This window comes from Pseudopipra pipra, chromosome Z (genome assembly GCF_036250125.1).
Source record: "Pseudopipra pipra isolate bDixPip1 chromosome Z, bDixPip1.hap1, whole genome shotgun sequence".
Lineage (NCBI taxonomy): Eukaryota > Metazoa > Chordata > Aves > Passeriformes > Pipridae > Pseudopipra > Pseudopipra pipra.
This window is the reverse complement of record NC_087581.1, coordinates 18,529,594-18,545,216: the sequence shown is the minus strand read 5'-3', so window position 1 is coordinate 18,545,216 and position 15,623 is coordinate 18,529,594. Positions and strand designations below refer to the sequence as shown.

The following is a 15,623-nucleotide window of genomic DNA, read 5'->3' as shown; positions in this document are numbered from 1 at the left end:
GCCTTCCCTGTGAGTGGCACGGTCCGGGTGTGCGCCGTGCAAAGCCTTCCGGCAGGGAGAGACGTCGGTGCAGACGCGGGCCGAGGCCGCGGGAGCGGCGGGATGGCTCTGCCGGGTGAGGGGCCGGGGGCGGGAAGGGGCAGGGCTGGTGGGATCGGGGCCGGGAAGGAGGAAACGGGGAATGAGCGGCGGGGTGATGGACAATGGCGTAGGGGGTGGTGGGGGCTGCTCTGGGAGGGAGGGCGGGAGGTGGCGGGGCGGGCAAGGCCAGGGGCAGTGCAGCCTTGCGGGAGCGTCCTCTGGGCCTCCCCACGCGGTTTTGGCTGATCCAGCCCTGCGTTCCCGTCGCCTCCTCCAAAGTCAGATCCGAAGAATGCTACTGGTCAGCCTTGGTTTTCCTTCTCGATTGTTGTTCTTGGTTAACGTAGGTGCTCCAGCAGATTGTTGTTCAAACAGACCCGTTCGGAATGGTGGTGAGGTAGGGCAGGGAGAAACGCCTACGCTGTTAGCAGGGTGTTCGTGCCATTGCTGCACAGTCTTGATCCTGAGAAAAAAAAGAGTGTATGGTTGGAGAACAGCTGACCAAGCCTGGGCTTTGGTGAGCTACTTCTCTAGTGAAGTATAAGCTTAATAAGCTTGTTCCCATTTTAGAAGGAGTTCTTGAGGAAGACTCGTCTTCCTATTCAAAGGTTTGCAAAGCTTTTATTTTTAATTTTACGCTCCGGTGAGTGAACCAAGTCCTTAGTGTTGTGTTGGTTAATTTTCTTGAGGATTAACGAATGGGAAGGAGAAGAAATTACAAAAGGAAGCATCTAGCAATTTGTTTTAATTGTCTAAAATTTCATCTAGTCTAAACCTCAGCTTCTAACATTATTATTTAAAGCCAAAAATAATAACAAAATTTCAGTCGTCAGAATTTGGTGGGAGTATTGGGTGACAATATTCTTGTCAACTGCTGGGTGTTTCTCTTGGAAATCTTGACCTACACCGGAGATTTTATAGTGTGTGCATGACTTTACTGACCTCCTTTGGATGAAATACTAAATCTTTCTTTGCCTACAGGTCAGCTCTGTAGTAGGGCTGAAGTTTACTAAGTAGTAATTTCGGAATGTTGAGACCAGTTAGGTAGCTCAGGAGATCTGGTTTCCTAGTCCCAAAGTGTAGTGAAGAAGCAAACGCTGTTTTGAGTGGTTTTCTGATATGACATTTCAAGGTACAGGCATGCTTTTGGTTTTTGTTTTGTGACACTTCCTTCCATGTGTCTTTGAAATAGGCAGTCATGCAACAGGCACTTGAACACTGAGTTAATAGACCTTTAAGGGGATATATAATACTAAGGTTTTGGGATCTGCAGAAAATCACGTGTTATAATGGAATGTATATATTTTTATTTCTTGGCTTTCCAGTACTCTTTAGGGCATAGACCAGTGAGTCGTCCAGATTTCCAAGTTAGTTTTTTCAACCTGGGGTTGAAGGTTTCTCTGTTATTTTGAGTAGAATTTTCTAAAGACAATGCTTGTCTCAGTAAATCATAGTTTAAATGCCTGGCATTGATGTACTCCCTTTCTGGTTCTTTAATTTCTGTAATAGATTTCTTATTATGTTTGATTATTTATTTATTTAAAAACATTAACAAGCTATTCAGAAGACACTTTATAACTATTTAAGTCACTGAAGTTTTGTTGGAAGATAGAAGGGCATCCTTTGCTTTTGGAAATTCGGTTGTGACATTCATTATGAATAGGCTCAGATGTTTAAAAATCATACTGATCCATTTGAAAGGGGAGAAGTCTCTGGTGTTTCTCTTCTTCTGAATCATGTTCTCCTATTCCTGTTTAACTTAACTGTGGTCTCACGTTAGAAAATTCCACACTTTCCATACCTAAAATTTGCATTATTCTGGTCCTTCTTCCTGCTTAGCAACTACAGACTTTTTTGTTACTCTCTTCACTTTATTATACATCTGTTTCTTGCACCTCTTAGTTCTTTGTATTTGGTGCCATGTTTCCTGGATTCAGAATCATTTAACAATTTGTTGACTTTTTTTTTTTCTGTCTTTTCTGGACTGATTTTTTTGTTTGCTTTGTTTTTTAATTGCCGTTTAAAGTCAATTCCTGTAATTGAACTATAAATCACTTCAGAGTTCCCAGTGAATGTCTGTCAATATCCATACACTGCTAGAATTTTTAGGTACACTTAGTGTGCAGTTACAGATTACTGGAATGTCAGGTAACTATTATTACTGTGCTCATACTGTAAGTAAACAAATGCATAAGCTTTCAGAGAGGTGGAATAATTATTAAAATTATAATGGAAAGGTCATGATAAATCAAATTAGGATTTGGCAATAAGTTATGTGAGTGGTTTTTACTACACAGGAAAGTCACCGTAGAAATGCACTCTTCTGCCTTTCTTTAAGTTTTTCTTAAGAGATATGTACTTTCATGTGTACTTAATACTCTGAGTTATCATTTTTGTCTGTGTATTGACATTATCAAGCCAGATTTGAAAGAAACTTGAGGGTTCTGTTTAGCAAGACCTCATTGGTGAAATTTTCTCTTTCAGGCGGAAATAAGGATAACATCAGAGCAGGATGCAAAAAGTGTGGTTACCGTAAGTCAACAATAAACAATATGAAGTTACAGTGTTTTGTTCGATTTATGATTTTGGAACTACCTTTGTCAGTTTTAAACACCACATTTTTAAAATTTATTTATTTCATTTTCGTTCTCTGGCTTCTCACACCTGTTGCTGCTTTTGAAAACTCTTGAGTTTCTCAGAAAAAAAATTATGCTATAATATTCATATATACTACATTTGCAGTTGTAAATTACTTCAGAAAGTTTGAATTGAAAGCATCGTCTTTGATACATACTGAGATTAGCATTTGTGCTTCTGAATCTCACTGCAAACAGGCAGGCACTTCAGCTCACATTAAGGCCAATCTATGTTACAAGAAGAAATAATTTAAAATCTGTGTGATCTTTTAAGCCAAGAAAACATATTTCCTTGAGCACTGTGTATTTCAAGAGGCAGTTACTTTTATTATTTACAAGTTGTGCAGTTAGCATTTAGCTCATGCTTTGCATTATATACTGATCATACAGGTATGTCTGTGGCTACTTTCCTGATGAATGGAGAGAGGTCTTAGTGAAGATTTTAATTTGTTAATCACTAACTCTTATATTTAGAACAACGGAGGAGTAGACACTGTTTTGCAGTGAGTTATATTGAACTTTTAACACAGTGATCTAAGCTGTTAGAGTTTTTTTATGAGCATTACATAGGGTGACAGGAAAAAGTCTTGTTTCGTTCTTCCACTTCAGACTTTGCAAGAAAATTTGTCACTGAATTGTTTTGTGTATGTCTTCTTCAAAAGGACCATGGATATCAATACAGATTTAGTGCTCTGTTTCTACATGCAGCAAGTATCAGAAACTTTCTGGAAGAGAGGGAAACCTGTAGTCAAATCAAACAATCCCTGTTTGTGTTCCTAAAAGCTCTGTCTTCAAGATATAGGTGTTTTGATGTGAAGAACGTGAGTTTATTTCAATTACTACTTGAATTCATGCGTCTCCCAAACCATTTTTTCAATTTGTTTTATTTCACTTCATTATTCCGTTAGGCTTGTTCAGCACAAGGTTTCTAACTGGTCATGATTATCAAGATGTAACTAAGAAAATTAAAAATACTAGTCAAGTAGTAACTTAGTCAGTAGTAACTACTGGTTGTAAAGATTATAGCTCATAAGCAAATAGGATTCTGTGATTTCACTAGATGGAGTTAAAAAGAGCAGTATAACACTTGCTTTAGTTTTTTAAATATTTCACTTGATGCTTTTAGGTATTTTCTTAGAAAGTATCCAAGACAATTAAAAATAGAAAAATAAAAGTTGAACAAAATCTTTAACAGAAATAGGAGAGAGGTCATAAAGCATGGTTAAATGGAAGAGCATTGCACAACCTGTCAAAATTCGTGGAGATTTTTTCAGAGTAAGCCCTCTCCTGCCTCATTCACAGATTCCAGCCTACCCTTTTTTCAGTTCTCAAAACCAAGTAATACAAAAATGGATGTTCTTTAGTTTCTGATATTTTTTGCTAAACAGTAATTTTTCTTTCTTTATATTTGTTTTGTCCAGCTGGTCATTTGACATTTGAATGTCGAAACTTCCTCCGAGTAGATCCTCAAAGAGATATTGTTTTAGATGTTAGCAGCACTAGCAGTGAAGACAGTGAGGAAGAAGAACTACAGAGATTGCAAGCCATGCGTGAAAAAAAGAGTAAGATGTTTTTTGTGTTTTTTTTTTCTTTTCAGTCATAGAATACATTGAATAATGGTCTTCTGAAGTGTAGGAACTCTCATTTTATCCTTTTTGATAACTACTATTAGTTCTTCTAGCTTGTGATTTAATAGCAGGTCTTGTACTTCCTATGTTCAGACTTAGAGATGTGATACACCCACTTTTTTATTAGTATTAATTCCTGTCATAGGAGATTACTAATGTACCCATTTGGAACATCTCAAAAAAGGCTCCTAAATGCAAAAGATTATCAGACTGTTACTAAGAAGCTGCTTAGGAGAAAATGATACGGATGTTCTGAGTTAATCTTTTGATTATGGCATGTAGTTTAAACATCTTATAACTAATGATAAATATGACAATTTCTCTCCAGCTTCTGAGTAGGATTTTGACTGAAACAGCTAGTAAATTGGAATTTATATTTGGAGAATTACTCTTCTGTGTTTGGAAGGTGTGAGTATGAATTGTTTGTCAGAGAGAATAGATGGGCTATTTATCAGGTACTTGAGTTCATTTGAATTTGGACTTCAAAGAAGTAGTTCCCCTAAGTAAGAAGGAGAGGTTACTCCACCATAGCATGTTTTAAATGAATGAATGTTCTTCTTCTCTGCCAAAACATCATGTTTTGTTCTGTTGCTCTCTCATTCCAGACTTGACATTTATTTCCTACTGAAGATGCTATTTAGGGAGAAGGGAAAGATAGAGCCTCGTAGTTTGCTGCACACTTCAAAAGAAACGGGTAGTCTCCTTGACAAGAGTGCTGAATTGGTACTGCAGTGGTCCTTTCTTGGGACAAGTCTCTTTGAAAAAACTAGTTCCCACTTACGTATTTCTGAATGTAGGGATTGGGGTTTTTTTGGCCCTAACTGATTGAAGATGGATACCTGCAGGGAAAGCAGCTGTTTACCTGATCTTCTGATATCTATATTTATTATATTTTCTTTCTCAAACTGTGGCTGCTAAGGAGACATGTATCTCTAACTGTCAATAATCTAGGCAGAATTTTGCCATTTTCAAGTGGCCTCATCTCAAGATTTTTGCACTATTTTCTTAAAAAAATACTGAGTGTTTGTTCGCCCATTCTTGTTCATGTTTTTTAATTGCTCCAAAATTAATTTGCTTTTTTAATTCATATTGAATTCTTTCAAATTTTGCTCCAGAACGTACAGACCAGTAATTTGTATTTGTGGTAGCAAATGTATCACTGCACTAGTAGCGTGCAGACTTTGTAGAAAGTATGATAGGAATAAGATGAAATGCTCAAAATTGACTGTTCTAGGAATAAATTACAAAGACAGTATTTTCCTGTTAACTGACATTGTAATTTATATTTATTTAGTGAATTTGCATTTGGAGAATTAAAAAATACTTTTTGAACTGGTATAGAAAAATCTAAGATCAGAAATTTCATCTCCAGTGTGATAAAAATATATTTTATAAGTGAAATGTGAAGTTACTATGCAGTACTATACAGCATTGGGGCAGGAAACAAACACAACCAGATGAGGGGTAATGCTTCTGTCAACCTTTGTAGATGGTGCATGGAAAATTAATTCATTTATCTTAGTTATAGCATTGCTATTTGTGAAGTGTGAAAGGAAGATGTGTGAATGTAATTCAGGTTACATTCCTGAATATCTTAAGGGAATATTCTTTTTTTTGGTATGTTCTAGTTAAATGGCCTGCTTTCAGACTTAGGCAATAATATGGTAAGTGTTAAGACTGTTAAAATACAGAAAAACAGATATGAAAACCTGAAGCTGATGTCAACGTATAGGAAAAGTTACAACTTTTTGCTAAGTTTTACAGGCCTTCCTTCCTTCTTAGTACTTAGATTCAGGTCATTACAATGTAAGCTGTGTATAAAAATCTTGCCACTCTGCAAAATGTTTCTGAAATTGTTGCACTAGACCAGAATTTGGAGGAAGGAAAAGATGACCTTTTCACAGGAATTTTGTAGTTACTTTACATTGCTATTGAAGCCACTCTTTTAATTCTGATCTAAATTCAGACAAGTGCTTTTTAAAATGTAACTTTTTACCCATAGATTTAAATGAAGAGGAAGAAAAAAAGAAACAAAAAAGAAAAAACAAAGAGAAGACAAAAAGACTAAGGAAAAGGTAACTTGTATCACACAGCTGTTTTCATTTCAAAACACAGCTTCAGAAATATTTCTGATACTTGGGTCGTCTCTCAGAAGATATTGCTTCTTTTTATGCAGCTTGATTTGCAAGTACATCTTTGGTTTGAAAAATTTCCTCTTCTCCAGTGAGAACTTGTTTGTTCTTGGATTAATGGTAAAGTCATGGGCTTTTAGCTGTGTAGTTAGGATCATGGAAGTTTTGAAAACTATAGTAAGCTGGAGGTCTGCAGATTGGAGAAAGCAACGTTCCCTCTGACTGGAGAAGGCTTCCTGCACTTCAGAGACCCTAAGAGTCTTTGCGTGCACACATTCACATGTAGACACACATGCAGGCACACACATGTTCTGAGTAACATGCAATTATCAAAAGGAAAACTTCTGTAGTTTTACTTGGCATCTGTTGAGTTTTAGTGCACCATCAGTGTAGAAGCCTAAAAAAAGTATTATTATGAATCTGAGTTCTGACCTGATGATTGATTGGTTTGTCTTTTAAGATGAAAGTAATGGTTAATCATTAGGACTGTTGATAAGACAATATCCCAGGAACTGCTCTGGGAGCTATAAAATGTGTAATGTATTTGGAGACCACAATAAGATATTTTTCAGAAATAAAGAAACAGGATTTAATACTGGTTGTACTGACATTTTTTTCCTTCTTTATTTACATCGTGTAGCTCTAACTTCCACTTTTGAAGACAGTATTTACACATACAAAAAATAATAGAAAAGAGTCAGTTTGGCTGTCGGTTTTCATGCAAGTAACTAATAGTTAATCATGTAAACAATAGCACGAAACTGCCCTTCTGAGTATTCGTGATTACTTCATGACTATTTTATGTGTATAATCACTCATCATTGGTTAGAGACCAATACTACCAGCTGCAAGAGCATCCAAATTTGTCATACCAAGTTTCTCTTAGATTTTTGCATTGGAGGAATAAATTAAGATTTTTTGAAGGCATTACTCTCACATTGTTATTGATCATGTGGTATTTTAAAAGCTGGAAGCTCTATCTTGCTGTCATACTTTATTTTCTGTTGATCTGTACTTCTAGTCTTTTTCTTCTTGAAGACTGAAAAAACATACAACTTGCCTATTCCATAGTTTTTTAATCTGTATTATAAACATACAAAAGTCTTATTAGGAAAGTCATCATTGAAGTTGAACATGCAGACTGAGATATCATAAGCTTTTCAGTGGATGCTACTGTGCAAATTCTACACCAATTTTTATTTGTAACATATAAATAGTGACATTTAAAAAAAAATATCGTGGCATTTTCCTTCTTTATTAAATATTAATCTGTATTATTTTTTTCATTAGATCTTCCGCATCAAGTTCAGTTGAAGAGGAGGGGCCAAAGTCAAAAAAACAAAAATCACATAAAAAAGAAAGGGAAAAGGGGAAAAAGCATAAATCTAAGAAAGAAAAGCATCATAAAAAGGAGAAAAAGAAGAGACGAAAGGAGAAAACTTCATCTTCTGACAGTTCAGACAGTTCAAGCAGTGACTAAGATGCTGGTTTATTTTTGTGTTCACTTCTGCAGAGAAGGTGATTTTCGTTTCATATCAAATTTATTTATGCTTTGCAGTGCTGTTTTAAAAGGGGATATATGTATATTTTTGAGAAATCTATTTGCACACATCAGTGCTTCAAATTATTAGATGGACCATTTAGGAAAAAATTTCAAGTTTATTAGTACTAAACCATGTAAGTTTAACTAATTCTTCACTCTTATTCTTAGTTCAGTTATGAGTAATTGTGTTTGTAATCCCTTACAGTAGGATATGGTAAACTTCAGTTTGCAAGCTTATGTGTAGAAAGATACAGACTTAAATATGCTTAATGTCAGAATGGTTAAATCTAATCTGGAAATTCAAGTGAGATTTTCTGTTATCCTTTAAATAAATGTATGTTTTACATAGCACTTTCTGCTTTCATCCATTAATCAGTAAGTGCAAATATGAAACAGGTCCTGAGAAGGGAGAGACAGGCAATGAGGAGCTAAAAAAGATTGAGCCTTCAAAATTATCTTCAAAAATTGATCTAGTCTTAGACTGTGAAATACATGTACATGTTCTTTTGGCAGGATCACTCTAAGCAAGCTGAAAACAAACAGAAGCAAACAAAAGCCATTAGTTTTTCTAAGTCCTTTCTGCTTGGGTTTTGTTCTTTCACAATTATGGCCATTTCATCTTTGACACATAGACCAGCACGCACGCACACACACACATATATATCTCAAAACAAGATTTCTAATATTAAAACTTTAGCTATTTCTTCATTCCTGTCAATTCTTATTAACTTCAGTTTGCATGAATTGCACTTTCAAGGGTAAACCCTGACGTAACTGCTGCTGTTGTACAGGCCCAAGATGTTGATTGTATGTCAGCTACTCAGCAAGCACCAAAGCTCTTACAGTATGAGGGTGATGCCAGTACAAACAAGAAGTGCCATTCCCTGTCAGCTGTCTTCTATAAGCAATAAAGATATCTGAAACAGGCTATTTAGTGGAGTTAATTTAAATGTCAGCATAGTACTTAAGATGCGATTATTTACAGTTTTCTGTCTAAGCTAAATATTTGTCCTACTGAGAAAGTGTACTATGAACAAGAATGATTGCTCCTTATCTATCTGTATTGTATATAAGTATTCATGAGGCTTTAACCTAGTGTAATAGTTTGTAAAATATCCTTGCAGAATTTTGACCATCAGAGAATTTCAACAAAGAATAAAGTTGAGCTTTAAGAAACACATTGTATATGGTACTAGTTGTCCAGGAGAAGATTTAGGCTGGAAATTGGCAGAAACTTTCTTTACATCAAAGAACTGCAGTCTTAAAAGAGCAAGAAATAAAACTTCTGAAAGAAAGAGCTTAGTACATGTGATGGCTCAAAGATATGCTTGCATGAGACAGCAACAGCTTACGAATAAAAACATGCTCTCTTGGACACCAGAATTTGCATTACCACTGGTACTTAAGTACATTTAAAAAGAAGGGAGAAAATATAAATATCACACCAAGAAAATTTACAGATGATACAAAATAAGGTGAAGACCAAAGTGCTACTGAGGAGAAGACTGATAGCTCAAAGCCAGACAAGTTCAGACAGGAAAATGGAAAATGTCTAAGCCTGGCAATACGAGGCTAGATCTGAACAGCAGATTATGCATATGCTAGGAACAGCTGTGGAACAATTCAAAGTCAGTGTTGGAACTCTTGTCACACCATGATCCATAGAAGATATCTCCTGCTCACTTGCATTTAGCCAAGCTCAGTTTTTTTGAAGCAGAAAAGGAAGGTTCTGCTGGTAAAGGGTAGTTTTGCTGCCTGTCAGTCAGTGCCTTCAGGATTCTAGAACTACTTCCCAAAATAATGCTACAAATCTCCTCACTGAAGTAACTCGGGACTAAGTGAGCAGAAATACATCTTTCAATCGCTTCTGTTGATTCTTGTTCATGAAGCTGGACAATGGGTAGGATACCTCTTACATAATAAGGAATCTCACCTTTACACTGACAAAAGACAAATCGGTATTTAATGCATCATTGTACAGTTACTTCTGGGATGGAAATGGGATAGAAGTTGGGTCTTATGTTTTTTCTGTTTTCCAATGGAGATTTTCTAAGTTTTGATTAGAAGAAAAGAGTGCTAGAACAGAAAATCCTTATAGAAAATCCTGGGGTTTTGGAACAGAAATACTCAAATGGCAGATGACTACTCTTTGCCGCATCAACCAGCATTTCCATCAAATGTCACAATTGCTCTTCCACCAGAAACCAAAATTTTGTAAAAATCTTTGGTAGAGATGACTTCTGCAGGTTTTTTAATAGAAGGTGTTAAAATATTTCATCTGCAGGAAATCAGCAGGGAATTGCCTTCCTCAGCAATTACCAAAAAACTATTAGTTGGTAGCAACAGAAATATCCCTTAATTCTCCAATACTTTTGTCTTTTGTTGGAAGTTGTATGAAGGTTAAGTCACAATCACAGAAATGCTTAAATTGTAATACAGAAATGAAAGATGGGAAACCAGCAATAAGGATTATAGTATCAGGTATTAACAACTACGGTTTGGGTGAGTTTTTTTGTGCTGTGGCTAGATATCACCATCCATTTGCACTGAAAGAAGAGAATTCATCTGTTTTTTGGTATTTTTTTTGTGCAAACACTGATGGAAAAATACTATTGCAGACTTAACATTAGATTTTGCTCTTGATAAATGACACGATCTTAGAAATCTGTTATATTTGACATTTCTTCACTAGGAAAGCAGTACAGCACTAGGGCAGGTTGTTCAGGAAAGCTGAAGAGTTTCTATCTTCAGAGGTTTTCAGGACTCAAAAACAGTCACTTGGATTGAGAGGGCATATTAAATGGTGAGGTGCTACAAACACCTAGCTGCAGCCTTTAGGTAGTCCCTCTTTCCATCTCTGTAAGGCAGAAGCATTTGTGTTTCACAGGAATACTGGAAAAATATTGAGTGATGCCAATATGAATAATCCTGTTCAGCTGGGAAGCTTTAGGACTAAGAGAGTAAAATTATGTTGCTCTTTTTTGTTTTGTTTTTAATTTAGCTATACTGAGATATTCATTTGGGTGGTATTCTGTTTGTAATGAAATCATACATCAACAGCATACTCTGGCATCCAGTACTTACTGCAATATTAATAGACAGTTAAACTGTCTCTCCTAGTCAGTTAATCAAATACTTAGTAAAATTCAATGTGCTGCTTCACAGTCTGTCATGACCAGGAAAGACTGATATTATACTTCTGCTTGGGACTAGTCAAAGAACTCAAATCTTTTGCAGCCACGTTTCCCAAGTAAGCTCAGTATGGGTTAAGAGTCTATCTTCTGGAGGCTTTTTTTTTAAATATCTTGATCAGCTTTGACTGGGATTTGGATAATCAGCTGAGCGCCGCTTACAGGGGATGTCACTCTGGCCATTGCTTTGCAAATTATATCTAATTTAGAAGTGACTAGGAGTCCCAAATTGAACATAAACCATTTGGTCCATTCTCAGATGTCTAGACCAGATCCAAAATAAAATTTAGTGTGTCTTAGGCAAATTGAGGTGTCACAGACCAAAACTTTTAATTCTGAAAATTCAAGACCTTCACCCTTTTACATTCATGATACTTGTTCGTGTGTAAAGAAGCTGGTGCCTTATTGCAAGTTTAATTTTTCTTGTTTGCATATTGATACATTAGACCTGGGGTCTAAAAAAGCATGATGTGGGTGCTTATATCAGGTGTACTTGGAAAGGTTTTGGTAGCAGGGGGGTTACAGGGATGGATTCTGTGAGAAGATGCCAGAAGTTACCCCTGTGTTGGACAACACCAGTTCCAGCTGGCTCCAAGATGGACGCTCCACTGGCCAAGGCCAAGAGCATCAGTGATGGTAGTAGGACCTCTGGGATAATATATTTAAGAAAGAGTGAAGCCTGCTGTACAACGGCATCAAGGAGAGAGGACTGAGAATATGTAAGAGTAACAAATTGCAGACAGCAAGGTCAATGAAGAAGGAGGGGGAGAAGGTGTCCCATGGTGAGGCAGCTGTCCCCTACGGTGCACGGAGGTCCACAGTGGAGTAGAGGTCCGCCTGCAGATTGTGGAGGATCCTGTGTTGGAGCAGGTGGATGTGCCCTAAGGATGCTGTGACCCTGTGAAAAGATGGTGCTGGAGTAGGCTCCTGGTAGAACTTGTGGCCCCATGGAGAGAGGAGCCCAAGCTGGAGCAGTTCATGAAGAACTGCAGGCTGTGGGAAAGACTAGTGTAAGAGAATTTCATGGAGGACTGTGTCCCACAGGAAGATCCCATGTTGGAGCAGGGAAGGAGTGTGAGGAGGAAGGGATGGCACAGACAATGAATCCCTGATGAACTGACCACAACCTCCATTCTCCATCCCCCTGTGCAGCTTGGGGGAAAAAGCTAGAGAAACCAGGAGTGAAGTTGAGCCTGGGGAAAAGGGAGGGGTGAAGGAAAGGTGGGTTTAGATCTGTTCTTATTTCTTCTTATCCGACTCCACTGTTAATTGGCAATAACTTAATTTTCCTGAGTCAACTTGGTTTTGCCCATGATGATAACCAAATTGTTGAGCAATCTCAGTGTCCTCAACCCACGAGCCTTTCATCATCCTTTTCTCCCCCTGTCCAGTTAAGGAGGGCAAAGTTGATATATCAGCTTTGGTGGGCATCTGGTGGGCAGCCAAGGTCAACCCACCACAGTGCTCTCAAAAATGTTCCATTAAGCTTGTTGTGTTTTCTATTATATTTCTCATATCTTTATATTTTTGTCTAGTTTACTGTATTCCCACTGATTTTCTGTCTTGATGTCTGTGGAGTCCCTATACCTGCTTCAAAGACAATAAATTTTGGGCTATGTAGTAAACATCTCTTATAGTAGTCCATTGCCACAGTCTAAACAGCTCTTCAAACTTGTCAAAGTCCTTTAATTTATACTCATCTGCTTACCTTATATTGAAAAATGAATGGCTCTATATTGTCATCCAAAATAAGCCTGCTATGGGATGAACAGTTAACAGGTCACAGGGACAATCCTCTATGTATTGTATAAGTTAAGATGCAGATTTTGCATGCTAATTTTTCATATTGGGTTAGCATGCAGCCTGCAATATGTATTTGCTCTCTACTTCTGTATGCTTGTATTTTGCTTCTACTCTGAAAAATTTAGACTTTACATTGAACATATATATTTGACTTCTCAGACTGGTATTTTTTATGACATGAAATATCTGAAAACCTGGAGCCGCACAGGGTTTTAGTAAAGAAAGACTTAGTGGAACTTGTCATATTTGGTAGGTGTGGGAATTTTTGCTTCTTGTTTCCTACCCTGCAAAAGAATTATGGTGCCTTTAACCTATAACATTTTCAACTAAACTGTTCAAACCTTTAGAAAGCAATTACTGCTTTCCTCTGTATTCTCCCTAAATTGCTTGTTTCCATGCATTCAGGAGGTCACCAATGTGAAGTTGTCTCTTTTTTTTTGGTAATACTTGGAAAATAAACAAATAAAAGAATGGTTGTAAATCCAAAATCCATGCCTTTTGAATTTTAGTGCTCTGCATTCCTAACTAAAGCAACTTATCCCTTAACACCTCTTCAATTCAGATACTTACCAGGCCTTGGTTCATGCCACTATCTGTTAAAAGGTAACTGAGGACATTCCATTCACCCTTGATCACCAGTGTTCCTTAAGTGGCCATAAAGCTTGGGAATTACAGCATGTGTCCATTAGGATTAGTAGAAGGTATAATAAAGACGAAAGGCTTCAGATAAGCTGCTAAATTGCTTAGAAGTATAGAAAGGCTTCAAAATGAGTAAAGACTGAAATTTTAATAGTCTTTAATTCAGGAAGAAAAGACACTGCTGAATTTTCCAGAATAACAAAAGGTACTAGGATGCACATATTACTGTACACTTCAATACAGTGCAATGCAAGTCTATCCATCACAGAATCTGCTCAAGTTGTGCAACTCATTGTGATATGACTGATGTCAAGATTTGTAAAATGAATTAAAATATTTATACATTTGTCTAATTAATGTATATTCCATTCCAACAGGCATGGTTAAAATACAGAGATATAAGCTGTCACGTAATTTGTTATGTTAAATTCTGTGTGATGATGTGTGAGCAGGTACTCAGCTAGACACGTTACTGCTTACTCTGCCCATCTTCCTTTCAAATTAATTGTTGAAAAAAGGCATCACGCTGACCACCTATGGGTATTTCTCTCTGTGTACCAATATTGCAAGACTTCTAAGTCTTGTGTAAAAGTTTCTTTCTCCCTTCCTCTCTCATGGTATCGCAGCATATTCAGTCTTGCATTCATACCCCTTTTTTTTGGCATTAATGTCTTTTTCACTTATGAACAAAAGTTAATTGGTTAATTGTAATTACTGATTGTATTCCTAGACAATATTTTTAATATCCATTAGACATCAGGAGTTGTTTTTCCAAAGCTTTAACAGTTGCAAAACCTAGCGTACCTGTGGGGATGGAGTCATGGAGCATATCTTGGTTTGAGACTCCTAATGAAAACATGTCAGTGCTGCCTATTACAGAAAACAGCTCTGATTAATGAGGACAATGTTAATGAGAAATGTGGAGAAGACTTCAAAGAATTAACTTTGAAAAAATACTGTGCTATGGATTTTAATTCCATTCTTCTTAAAAATGCATTTGTTCTCACAAGCACACAGTTTCGTGAGTGCGTAGGGATCTCCCCAGTTTAGGTGCTTAAGAATATGTATGCTTAAGAATAGTTCAGGACCTGAAATCTTCAAACACATTGCAGTTACCTGTTTCTGTGCTATTTAAAGAATTTAGCCATGCTAAATTCAGATGGAATTAATTTTGGAAACTCACAAGTTCCATAAGGGCATTTTAAATTTATTTGTCCTTATTGCATTTAAAATATTTATTTCTTGGCCTGATTATTCAAAAATGTATTTTCTCTCTGGGGGAGTGAAAGGTGAACAGACCAGTCCAACCTGCAAAAAACTAAAAGACTCTGCTTTATCTGACTGACAAGAAAAATATCCTTCCAGAGAAATGCTGGAAGCTCAGTTACACGAATGTCTAATCTGGGAGTGGTGTGGCTCTTCTGGAAGAAAAAGTCCTGCCTTCTGTTCCTGGTAATTAGATCTGAATTTTTGGTCTTTGCTATAAACAGTATGTTAATATTTCTGACAGTGTGGGCTTTTCCACCCTTTCTCAGCAAACAGCAGGAGAAAAACTTGGTAGAAAAATGGGTCACAGCAAACTTTTTAGTTGCCAGATACAGTTCAGTGAACAGCTATCCCTAACAAACTGCTTTAGGGGGTGTACTAATATCCTACCAAAAAACTGACAGTGAATTTAACTGTATAGGTGTTTCCTGTGGCAAGGACACAACAACCTCCTTACCAGCACTAAACCTTTGTTTTGGTTCTTTTGACATGCTGGGTCATGGTGGAATAAAGGGCTATGAGTCACTATTATTGACTACAAGGGTATGCTGACGTGCACAGCATTGACAGATTGCTATGGGTTTCATAGTGTTGCAGTCTAGCACAAGTTTATTTCTGGTGTCTTGCCTATCATCTTGAAATATCAGTACATTGAGTCTACCTATTCATATCTACTGCTTCTACTAGCTGTCATTTTAGTATTT

The 15,623-nt window shown here is 36.9% G+C and overlaps 1 protein-coding gene across 1 annotated transcript; it reads left to right on the top strand.

Moving 5' to 3' along the window:
• Positions 1 to 4: 4 nt before the first annotated feature.
• SREK1IP1 (SREK1 interacting protein 1) lies at positions 5 to 8,371 on the top strand. The gene is made up of 5 exons (XM_064641227.1): positions 5 to 115; positions 2,566 to 2,613; positions 4,139 to 4,279; positions 6,348 to 6,420; positions 7,768 to 8,371. The coding sequence occupies exons 1-5, from the start codon at positions 103 to 105 to the stop codon at positions 7,955 to 7,957; spliced, it is 465 nt and encodes a 154-aa protein (XP_064497297.1). The 5' UTR covers positions 5 to 102; the 3' UTR covers positions 7,958 to 8,371.
• Positions 8,372 to 15,623: the final 7,252 nt, after the last annotated feature.

Coding starts and splice junctions, on each gene's coding strand:
- SREK1IP1 (XM_064641227.1), top strand. Junction 4,280..6,347: donor AGCCATGCGTGAAAAAAAGA/GTAAGATGTTTT, acceptor TTTTACCCATAG/ATTTAAATGAAGAGGAAGAA. Junction 6,421..7,767: donor ACAAAAAGACTAAGGAAAAG/GTAACTTGTATC, acceptor TTTTTTCATTAG/ATCTTCCGCATCAAGTTCAG.